This window comes from Trematomus bernacchii, unplaced genomic scaffold, assembly GCF_902827165.1.
Source record: "Trematomus bernacchii unplaced genomic scaffold, fTreBer1.1, whole genome shotgun sequence".
NCBI lineage: Eukaryota > Metazoa > Chordata > Actinopteri > Perciformes > Nototheniidae > Trematomus > Trematomus bernacchii.
The window spans coordinates 335,699-357,877 of record NW_022987622.1 but is presented as its reverse complement, the minus strand read 5'-3'; the positions used below and the strand labels follow the sequence as shown (position 1 = coordinate 357,877).

The following is a 22,179-nucleotide window of genomic DNA, read 5'->3' as shown; positions in this document are numbered from 1 at the left end:
TGTCGATGTTTCGTTCAAAACAGTGAATACAAGAAAAGTAAATACACTTTCTAGTTAAAAAGCAGTAATTAATAACTCAGGTGGCATGCTTACTTGTTTTACGATGGTTTGAGGAGGATCCAACGCAAACACGTGTCCAACTGCTGAAGAACCGCTGCAAAGAGGAACAGGAAGTCTCACACCGCGGTATTCTCGTTTGAGGGCGTGGCATGACCGTGGCGTTGATAAAAGCATTTTTATTACGTTTTCCAAAACGTCTTTTTAAAGAAAGTTCAAAAAATGTGATATTAATTTACAAATTAATGAGTTCTTAAAACATTTTCTCATTGTTGCTTACGTGTTACTTATTTAAACGCACATTGAAAAAAAACTCATTTAGGGCAAGTAAATTACATAAAAAAATTGAGTTTTGTTGACTTCACCATCGGAACTGTTTTTACAGTGCATGTTGATGTAGAAAAGACATTAAAAAGTGGATTTTGCATAATAGGTGAGCTTTAACTAAAAGTCATAATGTAGTATGTAAATAGAGATGAGAGAAATGTCATATATATTGTGTACAATGATGAAAATACCAGGAAAAAAACATAGTATTTAAAAAAGAAATCTAAATTCAATCATCTTCTGTAATTACTTCTATTTAAATGACACGTACTTTATTATTCTTTGATGTCATATTTAATGTTGGCATTTCAGAGTCTTGCTGATTAAATGTTGATGATGTTATTGTTTGCAGTGGTAAAATACATGTATTACGATCAACGTCCAGATATATAACTGCTCATGTTGTACTTGTATGGTGTCAAATGGGTGAAAAATCATTGTTACACTAATAAATGTTTTTTAAATCAAATGTTCAGAAACTGCACAGTCGTCCTGATTTTTGTGTTTGTTTTTAAAGTGGACCTATCATGCTATATTATAATAATATAGTGTAGGACCATACCTATATAAGGCATATTTATACTTTTTTTTTTTTTTAAATACCAAACAGATCATGCATTTTAGCCATGCCTCATTTTGCTCAATTTGCACTTTTTTACCCCTGTTTTTGCAAGGGCTGATTCTGTGAGAACAGCACCATCTACAGGCCTGGCATATGTACTACAGCGTCTCCAGCGCTTTCGAACGGCAATGGCCGTGGCGGTCTCCTCCTGATTGGTGGAGTTGGCCCAATAGCCGTAGCGCCACTGTCCTGACGTCAGGACAGTGTTCAAATCTGGATCAGTTTTTATCAGATCCGTTGCAGCCCCTTTTTTAGAGATTTGGGTATGGAGGAAAATAGAGAGGGTTGTGTTTTCTGACACTTGGTGAGTTCCCTGGAACACCGGGGACACATATTCATGTATAAAAGATGTACAAAAGTGCATTTTGCATGATAGGTCCCCTTTAAGTAAACATTGAATAATTAATAAAGTTTATGAAGCTGTTGATTCTACAGTAAAGTCTCCATTATATAAGACCCCCCCCCCCCTCTCTCATCTGTGATGATTCGCCTACATATGTTCTTGTGTTAAACCCTTTGTAATCGTTTTTAACCCATTAACCAGTGGCGAGCCGTCAGGGCCCTCTAGGCCCTCTGTGAGGGCCTAAGATATTCCAAAAAATAATATTTAAAAACATTAAAAATATATATTTTTTTTTTAAATATATATTTTTTTAATATTATTTTTGTTATATTTTTCATTAGTTTTACCGAAAAAAAACTTGATTTAATAAAATAACATTTCCAAAGAAATAAATCCTTCGAATCTGCCTGTTCAGTCTCTGTTTGAATGTCAGTTACTATAGCGGGCCTCTCTGCGATTCACAGAGGGCCCGCTATAGTAACTGAACGAGAGAGTAATGTCAAATGACACAACAATTGACCAATCATATCTTCCCTCTAAATGGGTGGGTTTTATTATCGCGGACTTTATGACGAGTTCCGCCCGCTGTGAAACGTTTCTTGTTTCCATAGCAACAACAACTTCCTGTCAACAGCGTGAACTCGCCTTCAAAATAAAAGCATGCCAAATTACATTTAAGACATACAACTGCAACGAAAGTAACAAACACAATGCAATATCCTTTTCAATGTCAAAGAACACAAATTGGGTTCACAGGTGTTGTTTTGTGTGGTAGAGGGTCGCTGTCATTGATGCGTTTTGCACCCTGGGCCGTTGTTTTGATATTCCGCTGAAGTATACGCTGTGACGTAATAACTCTTTTTTTTTCTTTTTTTCGAGGGAAGGGGTGGGGGTCAGAGGGCCTAGGTATAAAGCTCACGGCTCGCCACTGCCATTAACTAATAGTATATTAATATAATTAATAGTATAGTATGTAAAAAGAGCTGAGAAAACATTACACATTACAGTACGACAAAAAAAGTCAAAGTATAGTATGATGAAAAAATTAATCTAAAAGACAATCCTTCAAAATAAAGTATTATCGTAATAATTATTATATTGTTCAAAAATGACAAAATACCTGGTTCTGTCAGTAACTCCTAGATTGGTGTTTGCTGTGGAAGATGATTGACTTTTAGATTTATTTTTTCAACATTATACACTGACACACACTATAGACAAAAGTATTGGGACACTCCTCTTAACCTGTTCCACTCTGAGCCTGTTTTTCAGGTCTCAGGCTCGAAAATGACATTCCCAGAACAAATGACCATATCTTCCCTTCTAAAAGGGTTAAATTAATAATCTTTGTTCTCAAAGTAATGATAAACCTGTGAGTTGGATGTAGAAGTGTCAGAATCAATATAAATGTTTTTTATTTTAAAGAAAATTCAGATTTTACATAGTAAAAAACTGTAAATTATAGTGTCCGTCCAAAAATTATTTTTTACAGATAGTGAAAACTACCCTTGGATGATGGGTTAGTAGACTAAAAGCTTTAGGAATCCAAAGTACAACATATAATAAGTACCCTGTATCAAGATTGATGCAAAACAAGTGAAATTTGACCTTTTTAGAGAGATTTAGCCAAAAACTGGGCCATCTGGGGTCATTTGGGTGGATTTGACCTATCTCTGGCCCCCCTTGCTCGATTTGGTTGGTTGACATACCCTTGTGACCGTTAGAGCCAATAGAATCGAAGGGGGAGGCTCCCACCAACACATGTTGTAAATAAAAAATGTGGTTGCTTCGCGTGTGGAAAACGAAACCAAAGTGGAGGAATGTCTCCTTCTGGAGTTTGGAAACTAAAACGCAGTTGTATTGCTTATGGATTATCAGAAATAATTTCAAAGAAGGCACAGACACATAGGATGAACCTATGGATTAACTGCAGCATCGTTTTTTTATCGTTTTAATGCCATTGAAGACCACTTTTGACCAAGGTAAGCCATAGTACTGTTTAGCTTCTTAGCTCCACATGTGATGATGTACGCTTTCGTTTATAGCGTCGCGAATGTTTATCACTGAGTGTTGAGGAGGGCACCGTTAGATTCAGTGTCTCCAGGACACCAAAAAAGAGTGGTTGGTTGTGCATCTAGGATAAGTAATAAGGGAGTTAGAGTGAGTTTAGTTGCCTTAGTATGTTACGTTTTTTTCGCTTGAGGCTAATTCAGAGGCTGAGTGCTAGCAATGTGGTTTTTTTTTGAAAAAAAAAATTAAAAAGATCAGTTAGCTGAGTTTCTTCCCGTTACATGGATATAACACATTCATAGTTTTATTCAATATTAAGATTCCTTAGACGTTGTTTCCTGCAAATTACGCGTTTATCCGCCCGGTACCGGGGGGAAGGTGTGAAACAGGTTTTAATCAATGAACTCAGGTGTTTCATTCAGTCCCATTGCCACAGCTGTATACAATCAAGCACCTTGCCATGCAGTCTGCCTTTACAAACATTTGTGAAAGAATGGGTCGTTCTAAAGAGATCGCTGAATTCCAACATGGTTCTGTAATAGGAGGCCACCGTTGCAACAAGTCAGTTTGTGAAATGTCTTCTCTCCTAGATATTCCACTGTTTGGAAAATACTGAATGTCCTCTTCCAACATGAGAGTAACATGATAACAAAGGTATCCCAACTGTAGCTGTGTACATGACAGGATGTATGATTACCTAGAAGAGCATCAGGACTGTTTTAGGCATATGATAGCTTATAGCTATGTGATTAACATGATGATTCAGCCTCGATGGAGATAGACATATGACAAGCATGATCATTTCTGACGTGGAGCTAATCTGAACTAAACATTGAATACTGCTTTATATTCCTCCATCTTGTGACTGTGTAACTCCCTCTCTTGTATATCAGCATGTGAAGGACCTCTGATGGACCAGGCTGGGTTAGGGGAATGCAGGAGAACGTTACCTGCCTGACTGCATCGTGCCAACTGTAAAGTTTGGTGGAGGAGGGGTAATGCTATGGTTGTTTTTCTGGGGTTGGCCTCGGCCCCTTAGCTCCAGTGAAGAGGATTCTTAAAGCTTCATCTTACCAAGTCGTTTTGGACAATTCTATGCTTCCAACTTTGTGGAAACAGTCTGGGGAGGAAGAACCTTTCTGTTCCAGCATGACGTAGCCCCACAAAGCAGCTCCATCAAGGCCTGGGTGGATGAGTTTGGTGTGGAAGAACTTGACCTGAACCCCACTGAACACCTTAGGGATGAACTAGAACGGAGAGCCAGCCTCTCGTCCAACATCAGTGTCTGACCTCACCAGTGGTGACTCGTCATTAGGGACACAGCCCCACCTAGTGTCAGCAGAAAGTAATTAAAATAATAATTCCAAAAATATGCAAAGAATATACATCTTAAAATATATTTTAAGATCATGTTTAGTCATCTGATTCGTCTGTACATTGCTATTTTGCTAATTAGTGTCTACAGTGTACCTATTGTGCCGTGTAGAGCGATGTGGGACAAGCCTCGATCTAGCCCCTCTCTCGCTGTAGAAATGAATGAATGTAAAAACTACACTGCGCCTGCTCAGAGTATTTTTGTATTTAATGTGTGCGGCAAAAAAATAATCACAAGTGGGGCAGAGTGCTGGCAGCCCCACCAAAATGTCATCTCATAATTCAGAGCTGATTGGCTGTAAGTACGTGTGCCGCGAAAAGTGTAGTTGTGAAGAGGAGACGAGAGAGAGCAGCGTAGAGCGATTAAAATCAGTCAAACGGAAAGAAAATGAATGAAGTTGACTATCGACTTCAGCTTTGGTAAGTTCATTTTATGTCATATATTTTGTTGATCTTCTGTGTTTTGCCTTTAGGCTATTGCTCTGCTGGATCCATTGATATTGTGACCTCGGTGATACTTATATTTACAGTCTGGTGTTTAATGCTGAAGCATTACGGTTGTTGTTATTGTTAAGTATTGCTTTGTGATGGTGCCCTTTACTGCATGTATTAAGGTGCATTACAATATGACATCCCCACGCTGTGCATGTAAATGTATGCGCTGACAGTGTTGCTCCGTGTTCTTCATTCATGGCTTCCGACATTATGTAATTCCCCCCCCCCGCCGTTCGTGCCCCACCCCTTTTGTACATATAAAACCGCCACTGGCCTCACTAATGCTCTTCTGGATGAGCAACAATTCCCACAGACACACTCCAAGATCTGTAGAAAGCCTTCCCAGAAGAGTGGAAGCTGTTATAGCTGCAAAGGGGGACCAACTTCAAATGAATGCCTAAGAGTTTGGAATGGGATGTCCTGAAAGCTCCTGTAGGTGTAATCAGAATCAGAATCAGATCAGAATACCTTTATTAGTCCCACAGAGGATACATGTACATTGTTACAGCAGAAAGAGCCAGAGACAGCTTCATGTTACCTAAAGCATGCATACAACAAAGTATTAAAGATTTAAAAAATAAATGATAATAGGTGTTGTAGTCTGTGTTGTTGTGTGGGGGGTCTACTAGGGGTCGTGGTGGTTATATAGTCTGACCGCTGCAGGAAGGAAGGACCTGCGGTATCTCTCTAATGTGTAGGTGGTCCAATACTTTTGTCTACATTGTGTGTAATTGACTATCATCCGCATAACAATGAAAATGTCCCGAGTGATTCCTTATTGCCTAAAGGAAGCGTATATAATGTGAACACAATAGGTCCAAGCTCTGAGCCCTTATGCTTTGCTGTGGCAGAACTGGCTGGATCAAATCAAACAGAACTCTAAACACATTTTCAGCTCTGCACACAATCTGCAATTCAACTCTGCACTTTATAAAACACTGCACACGGTTCTCTGAGTAACACACAGAGATCTGACATATTCACCTGTCAGCCATTTTCAACACACTGCCATTAAACATGCTACACATATGAGCCAATGAACAGATACACATGCCAGCTGACCAATAACGCCTGGCTGCTTTACTGCTGACTCATCAATCAGGATATAAGTACAAGAAGTGGGATATTTATTCTAAAAATCTGTTTTTTATCACAGAGCTGAGAAAATAATATTTATTATAAAAAAATCAAATATCCTGTTTATGAAATACACAAGAAAAAAAAAAAGATTTAAGAACAAATTAACATTAAATATAAGCAAAACAAATATTATGCTATTTGGAAAACATAAAACAAATCCTCAGGTGCAATTAATACTAGATAACATAAACATAGAAAGAGTATATGAAATGAAGTTCCTTGGTGTGGTTTGAGACCACAAGATCAGCTGGAAACCTCATATCAATCATGTAAAAGCTAAACTGGCTAAGACTATCTCAATATTGGGGAAAGCAAGACACATTCTGGACTACAACTCATTATGCTCTGTATAATACACTCATATTGCCATGTCTGAGTTACTGTGTGGAGATTTGGGGAAACACTTACAAAACCAACCTACAGCCGTTATGCACATTACAAAAAAGGGCTATAAGAATAATCAATAATGTTGGATATCTTGAACACACTCATTCATTATTCTTGAAGTCACACACACTGAAGTTTACTGATCTGGTTACATTTAAAACGGCACAAATCATGCAAGACATAATCTACTTCCTAGGAAATTACAAACATTGTTCATAGACAGAGAGGGCGGGTATAATTTGAGAGGAAATCTACATTTGAAACAACTCAAGGTCAGAACAACTGTGAGAAGTATGAGTAGAACAATCTGTGGGGTGATTTGATGGAACGGTTTGGAGCAGGAGTTCAAACAAAGCACAAATATAATTCACTTTAAAAGGATGTACAGAAACACTTTCTTGGAAAACTATGAGAATGAATTAAGGTGATTGAAGATGAGAGATTATTGTAAATGTATGTATAAATGTAAATATGTAAGTAGGAATAACTTGCAGAAATGATTTAAAGGATAATCATTGATCAGCGGTAAGTAAGGGGTGGGAATTAATAAGCATTTGCTTCCTCCCGCTCCCTTTCGGACACATATGATTTATTATTATTATTAATATGAATATTGATAAATACTGTATTCTAACAATACGGTATTCTGCTTTTCACATTTGTTATTTTTTATTTGTTTTTTTAATCTGTTCGAAATAAAGATGGAAATGAAATGAAGTCGTTAATTCATGAGAAAAGCACTCGGATAGAAAGTCAGAAACATTTGAAATATTTGTTTAAAAGAAATGTAAATAAAATGTCCAAAGAAAGTATTCAGAGTAATTCTTATTACAGTTTTATAATTGTTTTATATATTCCTCAAATGACCTGCTTTGACTGCAGCTTGAGAAACTTCTGGATTCAGTCTGAAAGCATCCTTTTTTAACTTTAAACATGATCTTTAATAATGTTGTAGTTTAGTTTAACTCTGAGAGGTGGACTGGCTGGACTCCTCACTGGGACTCTGGTTCTGGACCAGCTTGCAGGGTCCAGGAGTTCTTGGAGAGAAGGAGCGCTTCCTGCCGCAGGACTCGGGGGATGGGAGTTCCTGAACATGGAGAAACAGCTTCAGTTATTATGCTCCAAATATCTGGAACAAAGTCACAGAAAGAATGTGTCTGCAGCTCAGAGAGTCCTGCTGGGAACCCACACATGTTGAGGAGCCCAAAGTGTGATGAGAGAAATGTACAGTACGGGTCCCCAGCACATAGAAGCTGCCGAATGCTAACCTGCATATGTTGGGAGAGCTTTACAGACCAGGAGAGGAACTAAGTACATTTACTCAAGTACTGTACTTTTACATTACATGTTATTTGTTAGACGCTTTTATCCAAAGCGACTAACATACTCAATACTGTGGGCAATCCCCACAGAAGCAATTTGGGGTGAAGTGTCTCAGGGACACAACGACATGCTGACTGCAGTGGGGTTTGAATCTGTGCTCCCTTGATCCGAACACCAACGCTCTAGCCACTGCGCCACACGCCTCCACACTTAAATACAATGTTGAGGTACTTGTACCTTTCCTGACTATTTCCATTTTATGCTACTTTGTACTTCTACTCCACTACAGTTCAGAGGTACATGGTGTACTTTTACTCCACTACATGTATTTAATACCTGATATGATCAATAATTATAAAACTTATCTTAAACTTATATTATTCTGAAATGGACCAATCTGCACAATGACTACTTTTGGTACTTTAACTATATTTTGATGCTAATACTTTTCTACTTGTATTGAGTAACATTTGAATGCAGGCCTTTTACTGTAACAGAGTATTCCTACACTCTTGTACTTCTACTTTTACTCACGCGTCACTGTTTTGATAGACAGTTCTTGTGAAGAGAAAGAGCCAAAATGATGAAGAGAGAAAAACAAGAGTGTTGTTTTCCTCTGAGGACATGCTCCATTGAAGAGTTTCATATCTTGATGAATGGAGGATATTCAGTACTCACAGTTCTTCTGGATCTTGGCTCTGATCGTCTCATCATCTCTGATCCTGCAGGGATGAACACAATCCAACAGTTATGGATCCAGTTTAAAATAAGTGTTTGTTCTTTGAGTCAGCTTCAGAGTCCTGACTGATCTCATGCTTTACATCCCATCATATCTTCTCTGCAAACACTACGACTGACTGCCACAGCTCTCAGCTGCGTTACAGGAAGTAACAGTCATTAGTCAAGGAACTAAAAACATCCCATCAAAAACAGACTACCTTTTCCACTCTTCTGTCAAATCCCATATGTCTGGTGGAAAGTTGATTACTTACTAAATGTGGCTTTGCATTTTCAGCTGGCCTTCTATAGTTGATGGAAGAATGAAAGAGCCTGCAGTCAGTGGGTAACATCACTGATCTGTTGTGATTCCCCAGTGAGAGAAACGCCTCCCTGTGTTTAATACAATACTGCTGAACCAGCAGAGACCCCTTACTGACCTGAGGGTCTCCAGTCTGCAGTCTGGACTCTCCAGAAGATCTCTCAGCAGCTCCTCTCCTGAATCCTGCAGAGTGTTGTGACTCAGGTCCAGATCTCTCAGATGGATGTTGGACTTCAGAGCTGAGATCAGAGCAGAACAGCTGATCTCTGACAGCCTGCAGTCCCTCAGTCTGAATAAAGAAAACATGATGAGGATACAAATCTGTTTATAATCCAATCAGATGTTACTCAACATTTAAATGAATCTGAACAGAAAATGATGTCTACTTCAGAAAGTAAACTTTATCATGTAAAACTAAAATGGCTTCAGATGACCTTTATTCAGACGTTATTGTTTACTAAATATTAAATAAATAGATTTACTTTTTACAACTAACATCTATTACAGTTACTTTAAGAAACAGTCAACATGTATGTCTGCAGTTCTTACTTCAGTACGTTAAAAGGAACTAGAAAATGCGTGCGAATGCTGTAAACTGTGAACATTTGTGGCTGAATTTAGCTGAAAATGCAGAAAAAGCTGAATATGTTATTAGCTGAATGGTAGCTGCTTTTAGCTACAAAAATGCAGAAAAAGCTTAATATTTAAAAGAAAAGGTTTAAAAAAAGGTATAAACAACAACATGTATAGCCTTGATGTCCTGAAATAGCTGAATAATGTAATAGTTGAATGGTTTCTACAGCTGAAAATAGGCTGAAGGAGTTAAATATCAGATGTAAGTAGTAGTGAATTAATTTGTATTAAGATGAGAAAATAAAGTAAAAAGGCTTGGGAAAGCAGCAGAATATTTGAACTGCAAACTTTGGAACTAACTTGATGGTGAATTATCTGTCGCCATGGCAACGGCATTTGATGACACCCCATAATACGCTTAGATGTGTTGATGGCTGCATCGTTACCAAACCTGTGAAGTTTTGGGCCATTTCGAGCATTTTCACTGAAGTTATGAGAAAACCTTTAACCTGTTCCACTCTGAGCCTGTTTTTCAGGTCTCAGGCTCGAAAATGACATTCCCAGAACAAATGACCATATCTTCCCTTCTAAAAGGGTTAAATTAATAATCTTTTCTCAAAGTAATGATAAACCTGTGAGTTGGATGTAGAAGTGTCAGAATCAATATAAATGTTTTTTATTTTAAAGAAAATTCAGATTTTACATAGTAAAAAACTGTAAATTATAGTGTCCGTCCAAAATTATTTTTTACAGATAGTGAAAACTACCCTTGGATGATGGGTTAGTAGACTAAAAGCTTTAGGAATCCAAAGTACAACATATAATAAGTACCCTGTATCAAGATTGATGCAAAACAAGTGAAATTTGACCTTTTTAGAGAGATTTAGCCAAAAACTGGGCCATCTGGGGTCATTTGGGTGGATTTGACCTATCTCTGGCCCCCCTTGCTCGATCTGGTTGGTTGACATACCCTTGTGACCGTTAGAGCCAATAGAATCGAAGGAGGAGAATCACATAGACACACATTGTAAAGAAAAAATGTTGCCGCTTCGCGTGTGGAAAGCGAAACTAAACTGGAGGAATGTCTCCTTCTGGAGTTTGGAAACTAAAACGCAGTTGTATTGCTTATGGATTATCAGAAATAATTTCAAAGAAGGCACAGACACATAGGATGAACCTATGGATTAACTGCAGCATCGTTTTTTTATCGTTTTAATGCCATTGAAGACCACTTTTGACCAAGGTAAGTCATATTTACATGTTTAGCTTCTTGGCTCCACATGTGATGATGTACGCTTTCGTTGATAGCGTCGCGAATGTTTATCACTGAGTGTTGAGGTGGGCACCGTTAGATTCAGTGTCTCCAGGACACCAAAAAAGTGTTTGGTTGTGCATCTAGGATAAGTAATAAGGGAGTTCTGAGTGAGTTTATGTGCCTTTGTCGGTCCCGTTTTTTCGATCGAGGCTAATTCAGAGGCTGAGTGCTAGCATTGTGAGTTTTTTTTGAATTTTTTTTTTAAAAAGATCAGTTAGCTGAGTTTCTTCCCGTTACATGGATATAACACATTCATAGTTTTATTCAATATTAAGATTCCTTAGACGTTGTTTCCTGCAAATGACGCGTTTATCCGCCCGGTACCGGGGGGAAGGCGTGAAACAGGTTAAAAAGCTGAATGTTTTAAAAAGTATAACATATTTTGAAAAAGTTGAAAGTGTCCCATCATGTGCTGAAAAGGCTGAATAGTTTGATATTTGAATGGTTTCTGTAGCTGAAATTAGGCTGAAGGAGTTAAATAAAGATATTAAATGTAAGTAGGAGTGAATGAATGTTTACAAACACCTGTGTGTGTAAACCCAGAGATGAAAGGTTACCATGATGACGACTTATGACGATTTACCAACTGCAGCACTGAGTCCCATTAAGAATGCATTGAGGATTATATCTGACATTTTTGCCACCTGTTCAAAAACTATGGCTCCTATCAAAACATTACCAGACCGTGAGCATCAGGGAACCCCAATGAACTGATATATGTTGTTGTTTTTGGTTTTGTGTGTAAAATGTGGAGATGCGAGCAGTTTGTCTAAAGTGTACTTCTCTCTGTTCTGAAGAAAGTTCCGGAAAGATTTAACATGGGAATCAATTGGGAGCTAGGTGGACTTTTTGTCTCTTCATGCCCTCAAGAGGCATTTGGTTTAATATTTCTTCTTAATTTTTTTTTATTTTCCAACCTAGGAGAGGTTTTCCTACGTTTTTCATGAAAAAATATGTCTGAGGAGTGTAGGGTTTGGGAATTATGGCAAGTTTAAAACATTTTTTGGAGAGCACTGCTGCACTCTGTTTTGAGATCAAAGCACTCTAGACTTAATGAGCTGCACCATCCACACTAATGTTAAAATCTGAAAAAGGCCTCTCTACCAAGCTCCAAACTAAGTTAAATATCTCAAAAAGTGTAAAAGATATCAAAAATAAAAATCAAGTTTGAATAGCTGAAGGTCTTGTGATCATTTGAAAGTTGGAATGAAGTGTCTAGCTCTCCCATTGACTTCCATGTTAAAAAAAGAGTTTAAAAAGCTGAATATTTCAAGAAGTATAACATATTTTAAAAAATGTGAAGGTTTCCCATTGATTCCTGAACAGGCTGAATAGTTTAATATTTGAATGGTTTCTGTAGCTGAAAATAAGCTGAAGTTATGGAGTGCCAAAGTATTGGCTGAAATAAGTGGAAAGAATAAAGATTTGAAGTACTATAGTGGAATGCTGTGGCACAGCATTCGCACTAAATATAAATGAGGTTCAATTACAAAGTGAACATGTGAGATCTCCAGCAGTAACAGAGAGTCAGTGAACTGACCTGAGAGTCTCCAGTCTGCAGTCTGGACTCTCCAGAAGATCTCTCAGCAGCTCCACTCCTGAATCCTGCAGATCGCTGAGACTCAGGTCCAGATGTCTCAGATGGATGTTGGACTTCAGAGCTGAGACCAGAGCAGAACAGCTGATCTCTGACAAACTGCAGAGCCTCAGTCTGAATAAAGAAAACATGATGTAACTTTAGAAAACAATGTTCCTGTTTGAAATAACTCCAGGTTTAATAATCTGTTCAGAGTCTAACAGGGTTTTAATGTCAGAGATGATGTAGAAACAATCCACTGATAATCTGGAACTTTAACTTTGATCAGATGTTTGACAACTCCTTCATCTCCCTCACAGCTCATCAGTACTGACAGCATCTCCACTGACTCATGGAGCACTGAGTGAGTCTGTGGAAGCTCAAACACTCTCCCTCACACATTCACCTTCTCTTTGTTACTCTGATCAATATTCAGTCACTAGAAAATGCATTTCCTGCAGAAAATGCGTGCGAATGCTGTAAACTGTGAACATTTGTGGCTGAATTTAGCTGAAAATGCAGAAAAAGCTGAATATGTTATTAGCTGAATGGTAGCTGCTTTTAGCTACAAAAATGCAGAAAAAGCTTAATATTTAAAAGAAAAGGTTTAAAAAAAAGGTATAAACAACAACATGTATAGCCTTGATGTCCTGAAATAGCTGAATAATGTAATAGTTGAATGGTTTCTGCAGCTGAAAATAGGCTGAAGGAGTTAAATATCAGATGTAAGTAGTAGTGAATGAATTTGTATTAAGATGAGAAAAGAAAGTAAAAAGGCTTGGAAAAGCAGCAGAATATTTGAACTGCAAACTTTGGAACTAACTTGATGGTGAATTATCTGTCGCCATGGCAACGGCATTTGATGACACCCCATAATACGCTTAGATGTGTTGATGGCTGCATCGTTACCAAACCTGTGAAGTTTTGGGCCATTTCGAGCATTTTCACTGAAGTTATGAGAAAACCGTGTTTCATGGTGAGCATTGTGTTGCCATGGCAACGTCATTTGAAGACTTCTCAAAACTGTCCCGTAGATGTCTTCACGGCTGGACTGTTAGCACATATGTGAAGTTTGAGCACTTTTTGAGTGAAGGGACGAGACAACCCTTGGTTTTCTGCTGACTTATCTAGTCTCCTACATGAGAGAAACAAGGCCTGGGCAAAGGCTAGGAAATCAGGCTCAGAGGTAGAATGGCTACGCTTTAGGCAGCTAAGAAATAGCTTCACATCACAAATAAAAAGTGCTAAGTCGAAGTATTATCTGTCAGTTACCACAAAGAACCTGAATAATCCTGGAAAATTTTGGAAAGCCATAAAATCGATATCCACCGGTGATATCCGTAATGAGCTACCTCCGTGCATTACCACAGCATCTGGCACTATATCGGACAGGGCCACTATGTTAAATTGTTTTAATGAGCATTTTGTGTCCTGTGGCTCTCTGTTTGATTCTGTGACTAACTCTGCTTCTGTGAACACCACAGTCTGTGACTCTGAAAAACGTGTTTTGGAAAACCCTTTTAGTTTTACTCCTTTTACTGTTGATGTTGTTCGTGAAGCTTTAACCAAGTTAGATCCTAAGAAACCGGCCGGCCCGGACAACGTAGAACCTTTCTTTTTAAAGATAGCTGCAGATTTTATTGCTCCACCTCTCACTACTCTTTTTAACCTCTCCCTCAGCACAAACACAATTCCAAAATTGTGGAAGTCAGCGTATGTCCTGCCTCTACTAAAAGGTGGGGAGGCCACTTTATTAAATAATTATAGGCCCATCTCTAAATTATCAGTTCTGGCTAAGGTTCTTGAACGCCTAGTGAGTGAGCAGGTAAAGGTGTTTTTATGTACAAATGACATCCTGTCTAAACATCAGTCAGGCTTCAGAAAGCAACATAGCACCATCACTGCCACAATGAAAGTGGTGAATGATGTGGCGAGTATTTTAGATAATAAGCAGACCTGTGCAGCTCTATTTATTGACCTTTCCAAAGCGTTTGATACCATCGATCATCGCATCTTAAAGCAGAGGCTACTCAGTATTGGCATATCCAGCCATGCAGTGGGGTGGTTTGTGAACTACCTCTCTGAAAGGTCCCAATGTGTTCATTTTGATGGGCTGTCTTCTGAGTGGTTAAACATTACTAATGGTGTTCCTCAAGGTTCTGTTTTAGGTCCACTTTTATTCTCCATCTACATCAATAGTTTAGGTGAAAATGTCGATGGAGCAACCTTACATTTTTATGCGGACGATACCGTTATGTACTGTGCACGTCCCTCCATTAAGGAGGCTGTTGTTGAATTGCAAGCTGCTTTTAACATTATTCAGACTCAGCTCTCTGAACTAAAGCTTCTTTTAAATGTTGATAAAACCAAGGTAATGCTCTTTTCAAAAGCTAAAAAGACACCAGAGCCTGTTTTAGATATTGTAACTACGCAAGGAATAAAACTTGAAGTGGTTGCCTGTTACAAATACCTTGGTATCTGGCTTGATGATTGTCTCACTTTTAAAGGTCATGTCAATAACCTGCTTAAAAAACTGAGGGTTAGGCTAGGTTTCTTCTACAGGAACAAGTCCTGTTTCTCGCTCGAGGCCAGGAAAAGGCTAGTCACTGTGACCTTTTTACCTGTGCTGGACTATGGTGATTTGATTTATATGAATGCACCTGCCAATTGCCTGGTCAAGTTAGATGCTGCCTATCACAGTGCACTGAGATTTGTGACAAACTGTAAAGCATTAACCCATCACTGTACCCTGTATGCAAGGGCTGGTTTGCCTTCGCTAACTGTACGGAGGCTCAGTCACTGGTACATTTTTATATATAAAGCCATGTTAGGGAAACTTCCATCCTACATCTGCTCCCTGATCTCACGGCGAATTGTAAGTGGCTACTGCCTGAGATCGCATGCTGTGGTTTTATTAAATGTGCCAACTGCTAGGACTGTCTTAGGGAAGATAGCATTTAGATGCGCAGCTCCACTGTCCTGGAATAGTCTGCAATTGAAATGGAAACTGAGCAATCTGGTGCCACTAAATGTTTTTAAAGCTCGGTTGGATGCTACTGAATCGGAAGCTGTTGGTACCTGTTCATGTGGATAGTTATGTAAATTGTAATCCCTGTAATGATACTGTATGATGTCCTTTTGTTGTTCTGTTTATGTTTTAATGTTTCATGTGGAACCTACTTGAGCAGGTCTCCCTTGAAAAAGAGATCAATGATCTCAATGGGATACAACCTGGATAAATAAAGGTTTGAAATGAAATTAAATGAAATTCTCCCATATGCTACAAATGGCTGTCTAGCCCTGTTTGTTTTTTTGACCTTTCAGATGTTGTTGTATAGCCTCTGGAGCAGAAATGAAAGAGTTTTACAAATGTTTACGTTTTGGTAAGTTTTTAGGGAAATGTTGTAATATTGCAACGTTGGCCTTAGGTGGGAGCAGAATTTCTGTATTTCTACTCACATTGTCTGAATAAATATATTGAACAACTAAGGGTTCATTTGCAGGATTGATTGCTTACTTAGCCCTATATCAGTATATAGCATGAATAATAATCACACATCAGTCATATTTGTTATGAATAATCATTTATCATTTATTAAATAGTAAGTCGCTTTGGATAAAAGCGTCAGCTAAATGAAATTTATGAAAGCCTCACTCAGGTTTTTTTTACCAAGTGTTTTTATTGCTCTTGGGGCATTAAAAACAAGATTTTAACTTTAGTTTTTTATATAATATCTGCATTTTCTCTTTTGAAAAACTAAGTCTTAGTTTGGCCATAGTTTGGACACTCATTTTTAATCACACACGTCTCCCCATCCCATTCAAATTCTTGACTGAGCCTATATGCATTTGAAAATAAATAGTAGCTACAGTACCCCCCTCTGAGTGAATACCTGTTGACTTCACATCGTGTACACATTTAATTAGGAGCAAAAACACACACTTCAAGTCAGATCATCACCCTTAGCTATTTTAATTACCTCTCAAACAACCTAAACTAGTTATAAATGTTTATTTTTACTGTCGGCCGGGTCAGCTGCTGCATGAGACAGACACTGAAAAGTATTATCATCTGAAATTAATCATTATGTTATTAGTATTAAATACATATAAGTATTTTTACAGCTTGTATTTTTTTACCAAGTGTTTTTATTGCTCTTGGGGCATTAAAAACAAGATTTTAACTTTAGTTTTTTATATAATATCTGCATTTTCTCTTTTGAAAAACTAAGTCTTAGTTTGGCCATAGTTATTTAATATATAAAGACTATATATTATTGAATTACAAGATTAGATATACTTTATTTGATCTAAAATATTGATGTGTTCAAATGCTCTTCTAAACAAAACTGAAAGTCCATGAAAGTTGTCTTCCTGTTTTTGTGAATGAAGCGCCATCTCCTGGTTAAACCCTGGAATTGAAAAATCTGGCAACGCCCTCTTGGAAAATAGTGGGAGGGCTTAACATTCCCAGATAATGGTCTTTGGCTGGTCTTAGGCAGGTAGCTGGCAGGTAGCAGGCAGGAAGCAGTAAGCTGGAGTCTGAAATAAGCTGCTCCATCTGTAGGGGAGGTTTTCCTACGTTTTTCATGAAAAAATATTTCTGAGGAGTGTAGGGTTTGGGAATTATGGCAAGTTTAAAACATTTTTTGGGGAGCACTGCTGCACTTTGTTTTGAGATCAAAGCACTCTAGACTTAACGAGCTGCTCCATCCACACTAATGTTAAAATCTGAAAAAGGCCTCTCTACCAAGCTCCAAACTAAGTTAAATATCTCAAAAAGTGTAAAAGATATCAAAAATACAAATCAAGTTTGAATAGCTGAAGGTCTTGTGATCATTTGAAAGTTGGAATGAAGTCTCTAGCTGAAAGTATGTGGAAAGAGTAGCATTTGGCGCAAAGTGAAAAGAGGATTTGAAGGCATCTCCCATTGACTTCCATGTTAAAAAAAGAGTTTAACCTGTTAAGCACCAAGCCTGTTTTTCATGTTTCAGGCTCGAAAATGACATGCCCAAAACAAATGACTACAACTTAACTTCTAAAAGGGTTATATGAATAATTTCTTTTATCAAAGCAAGGTTACATCTGTGAGTTGGATGTAGAAGTGTCAGAATCAATATAGATGTTTTTTATTTTATAGAAAATTCAGATTTTACATAGTAAAAAACTGTAAATGATAGTGTCCGTCCAAAATTCTTTTTTACAGATAGTGAAAACTACCCTTGGATGATGGGTTAGTAGACTAAAAGCTTTAGGAATCCAAAGTACAACATATAATAAGTACCCTGTATCAAGATTGATGCAAAACAAGTGACATTTGACCTTTTTAGAGAGGTTTAGCCAAAACCACCCCACCTCTGAGGTGATTTGGGTGAAAATGTTTTTTTTTCCATATCTCTGGCTCCCCTTGGTCGATTTTGATGGTTGACACCTCTTTCTGACCGTTAGAGCCAATAGAATCGAAGGGGAAGTCCCCCACACACACACGTTGTGAAGAGAAAAGGTGGGGGCTGCACGCATGTAAATTTGCAGCAGAGTGGACCTATCTCTAGCTCTGGCATTTGGAAACGAAAAAGCAGTTTTATTGCTTATGGATTATCAGAAATCATTTCAAAGAGGACACAAACACATTGGATTAACCTATGGATTAACTGCAGCATAGTTTTTTTATCGTTTTAATGCCATTGAAGACCAGTTTTGACCAAGGTAAGCCATGTTAGCGTTTCTAGCTACCTAGCTCCACATGTTATGATGTACGCTTTCGTTTATAGCGTCGCAAATGTTTATCACTGAGTGTTGAGGTGGGCACCCCCAGATTCTGTGTCTCCAGGAGACCCAAAACAAGGGTTTGGCTGTGCATCTAGGATAAGTAATAAGGGAGTTAGAGTGAGTTTAGGTGCAGAGATAGGTTACATTTTTTCGCTCGTGGATAATTCAGAGGCTGAGTGTTAGCATTGTGGGGTTTTTTTGGAAAAAAAAATTAAAAAGATCAGTTAGCTGAGTTTCTTCCCGTTACATGGATATAAAACATTCATAGTTTATTAAATATTAAGATTCCTTAGACGTTGTTTCCTGCAAATGACGCGTTTATCCGCCCGGTACCGGGGGGGGCCGTGCGTAACAGGTTAAAAAGCTGAATATTTCAAGAAGTATAACATATTTTTTTAAATTTGAAGGTTTCCCATTGATTCCTGAACAGGCTGAATAGTTTAATATTTGAATGGTTTCTGTAGCTGAAAATAAGCTGAAGTTATGGAGAGCCAAAGAATTGGCTGAAATAATAAGTAGAAAGAATAAAGATTTGAAGTACTATAGTGGAATGCTGTAAACAGCATTCGCACTAATTAGCAAACATGGAAAAAATAAAAATAACATTGTATTTGTTCAAATTCAGAAAATCATAAACACAAACAGATCAATATGAACTGCAGTCAGTGAACTGACCTGAGAGCCTCCAGTCTGCAGTTTGGACTCTTTAGTGCAGAACTCAGCAGCTCCACATCTGAATCCTTCAGAGGGTTGTGAGTCAGGTCCAGATCTCTCAGATGGGAGGGGTCAGACTTCAGAGCTGAGGCCACGACTTCACATTCAGTCTCTGAGAGTCCATAGAGATCACTAAGTCTATAATAAAACATATATTACAACATGTGTTAAAAAAGAGGAAACATTATATTAACATCAAGCATTTGATGAAAAAATATTTGACATGTTCTGATAGACATTTGCTGTTAGTCCATTTAATATAATATATAATAATATATGATAATAGAGTGTAATGAGTTGTCAGTGTGATCTGATCACATGTCTGTGCTCCTGCTGTCACTGACTGTTACCAAAAGAAACAGATGAACACAATTAAATGAATCACTTGACAATATTAGAGATGTACATATTTAAATGTTAATTAATATGTGGATGTGAATGATGGATGAAGGATGTTTTTGCTTCTCTGAGCATCTGAACATGTATTGTGCACACAAACACAATTAACAAACCAATAAAGTTTCAATATGTTCAACTTGATACCATCAGATGTTCCCAGTATATCAGCATTAACACATAACTCTGATATTGGTGAGAAATGATATAGATCTGATTTTAAACTCTAACACATTGTGATAAAAACGTGTTTAATGATAAAGAAACTACTAGAAAGTAATAATAACATGTTTCTCTGATAACTGTAAGTCCTGCTGTGTGGTGTGATCACATGCTGAGAAACCTCTAAAGTCCTTCATGTGTTTGACATGTCGCCTCCATCACTCAATATGAAGAGAGGAACGCTTCAGTTGAACTATTATTATAAATAAATAGAAGATCAGTGTTGGTTTTATTTTCTCAGTATTTAAACAGCAGAAATGTTATAGTGTTTATTTGAATAATTAAACTCCTGATCCACATTAGTTTATAAAGTTAATCACATCTGGACTTACTTGGCCTTCCTGCAGTTCCTCAAAGCTGGAATCAGTCTCAGTTGTCCCTCCTGTGATGTGTTGTACTGATCCAGGTCCAACTCATCCAGAACCTCCTCTGACATCTGCAGCATGTAGGCCAGAGCAGAGCAGTGGATCCCAGAGAGTGCCTTCTCTGATCTGTTCTCTGACTTCAGGAACTCTGTGATCTCCTGATGTACTGAGAGGTCCTTCATCTCTGTCAGACAGTGGAAGATGTTGATGCTCCTGTCAGGAGATATATAATCACTGCTCATCTCCTTCAGGTTGTTGATGGCTCTCTGTAGGATTTCTGGTCTGTTGTCTGTGCGACCCAGCAGGCCTCCTAACAGTCTCTGGTTGGACTCCAGAGAGAGGCCGTGGAGAAAGCGGACAAACAGGTCCAGGTGGCCATTTTTACTTCTGAGGGATTTCTCCATGGCTCCCTTCAGGAAGTCATTGAGGGATGGGTAATCCTGATCACTGCTGTTGTTATAGTCTCTCAGCAGGAAGTCCTTCAGTACCTCTGTGTCTCTGTTGGTGTAACAGTGCAACATGTAGATTGCAGCCAGAAACTCCTGAATGCTCAGATGAACAAAGCAGTAGACTGTTTTCTCAAAGATCACTCTCTCTCTTTTGAAGATCTCTGTACAAACTCCTGAGTGCACCAAGGCCTCGGTGACATCAAGACCACAGCGCTGCAGGTCTTCTTGGTAGAACATGATGTCTCCTTTCTCCAGATGCTCAAACGCCAGCCTCCCCAGCTTCAGAAGAAGCTCCCTGTCAGCCTCCGTCAGCTGCTGTGGACTCGTCTCATGTCCCTCTTCATACTTCTGCTTCTTCCTCTTGGTCTGGACCAGCAGGAAGTGTGAGTACATGTCAGTGAGGGTCTTGGGCAGCTCTCCTCTCTGGTCTGTAGTCAACATGTGGTCCAGAACTGCAGCAGTGATCCAGCAGAAGACTGGGATCAGACACATGATGTGGAGGCTCCTGGAGCTCTTGATGTGAGAGATGATTCTGCTGGACAGGTCTTCATCACTCCATCTCCTCCTGAAGTACTCCTCCTTCTGGGCGTCAGTGAAGCCTCGTACTTCTGTTACCCTGTCCACACACTCAGGAGGGATCTGATTGGACGCTGCAGGTCGGGAAGTTATCCAGACGAGAGCCGAGGGAAGCAGCTTCCCCCTGATGAGGTTTGTCAGCAGCACGTTGACTGAGGACTGCTGAGAGACATCAGACACAACCTCATTGTTTCTGAAGTCCAGAGAAAGTCTGCTTTCATCCAGGCCGTCAAAGATGAGCAGCACTTTGCAGACAGCCAGCTGCTCTGCTGTGACCTTCTGTAAGGTTGGATGGAAAACATGGAGCAGCCTGAGAAGACTGTACTGCTCACCTTTGATCAGGTTCAGCTCCCTGAAGGAGAGCGGGATCACCAGACTGACATCTTGGTTTTCCAAACCCTCGGCCCAGTCCAGAGTGAACTTCTGCACTGAGAAGGTTTTTCCAACTCCAGCGACTCCGTTGGTCAGGACCGCTCTGATGAGAGTCTGTTGGTCAGGTAAGGCTTTAAAGATGTCCTGGCACTTGATTGGAGTGTCATGGAGGGGCTTCTTCTTGGAAGCTGTCTCCAGCTGCCTCACCTCATGTTGGGTATTAACCTCTTCACTCTGGCCTTGTGTGATGAAGAGCTCAGTGAAGATCCTGTTGAGGAGGGTTTCACTTTGATCAGTTCCTTCAGTCACACGTTCACATCTCCTCCTCAGACTGAGCCTATGTTCATCTAAAACCTCCTGCAGACCACTATCTGCTGGAAGAGAAGGAAACATGAGAGAATGAGGAAAATGCTCTGAGAATCTAATTATAACAATAAAACAACAATAAACAGACTGAGTTTAAATGTTTTATAAACAGCTTACTGTCTATGCTCTACAACAGTATACCTATTCAAAAACAAATGAACCAGGAAGAGGAATAAAACGCTGCATGAGTTCGGCCTCTTACCTCGTACAGAGCTGGTCTGACTGGCTCTCTGCAGTCCAGCTCTGGTTCTGGATCTCTTTCCACACTGGGGACAGGAGGGGTCTCCTGATGGAGGTCTCTGCTCCCAGTATGAGGTGATGCACTGTCTGCAGAACCAGTGTCCACAGCTGGTAGAGACTGGATCCTTC

At 38.9% G+C, this 22,179-nt stretch overlaps 1 protein-coding gene and 1 long non-coding RNA gene across 3 annotated transcripts in view; both read right to left on the bottom strand.

Moving 5' to 3' along the window:
- Positions 1 to 7,546: 7,546 nt before the first annotated feature.
- LOC117484370 lies at positions 7,547 to 12,634 on the bottom strand. 2 transcript variants are annotated; one of them, XR_004556131.1, is made up of 3 exons: positions 12,546 to 12,634; positions 8,757 to 8,800; positions 7,547 to 7,842 (listed from the first exon to the last, which is right to left on the bottom strand). It is a non-coding gene; the product is annotated as an uncharacterized LOC117484370 (long non-coding RNA). The 2 variants fall into 2 exon arrangements; XR_004556132.1 differs by lacking the exon at positions 12,546 to 12,634 and adding an exon at positions 9,236 to 9,354.
- Positions 12,635 to 12,697: 63 nt separating this feature from the next.
- The window catches only part of LOC117484369 (protein NLRC3-like), a gene marked incomplete at its 3' end in the record, with an annotated part of 30,637 nt that continues 21,155 nt past the window's right edge, over positions 12,698 to 22,179 (bottom strand). Inside the window, exons 2-4 of the mRNA XM_034132826.1 lie at positions 20,015 to 21,801; positions 19,026 to 19,202; positions 12,698 to 12,716 (exon numbers count right to left, since the gene is read on the bottom strand). Coding sequence (XP_033988717.1) covers positions 12,698 to 12,716; positions 19,026 to 19,202; positions 20,015 to 21,801 — 1,983 coding nt within the window. The remainder of the gene's footprint in view (positions 12,717 to 19,025; positions 19,203 to 20,014; positions 21,802 to 22,179) is intronic.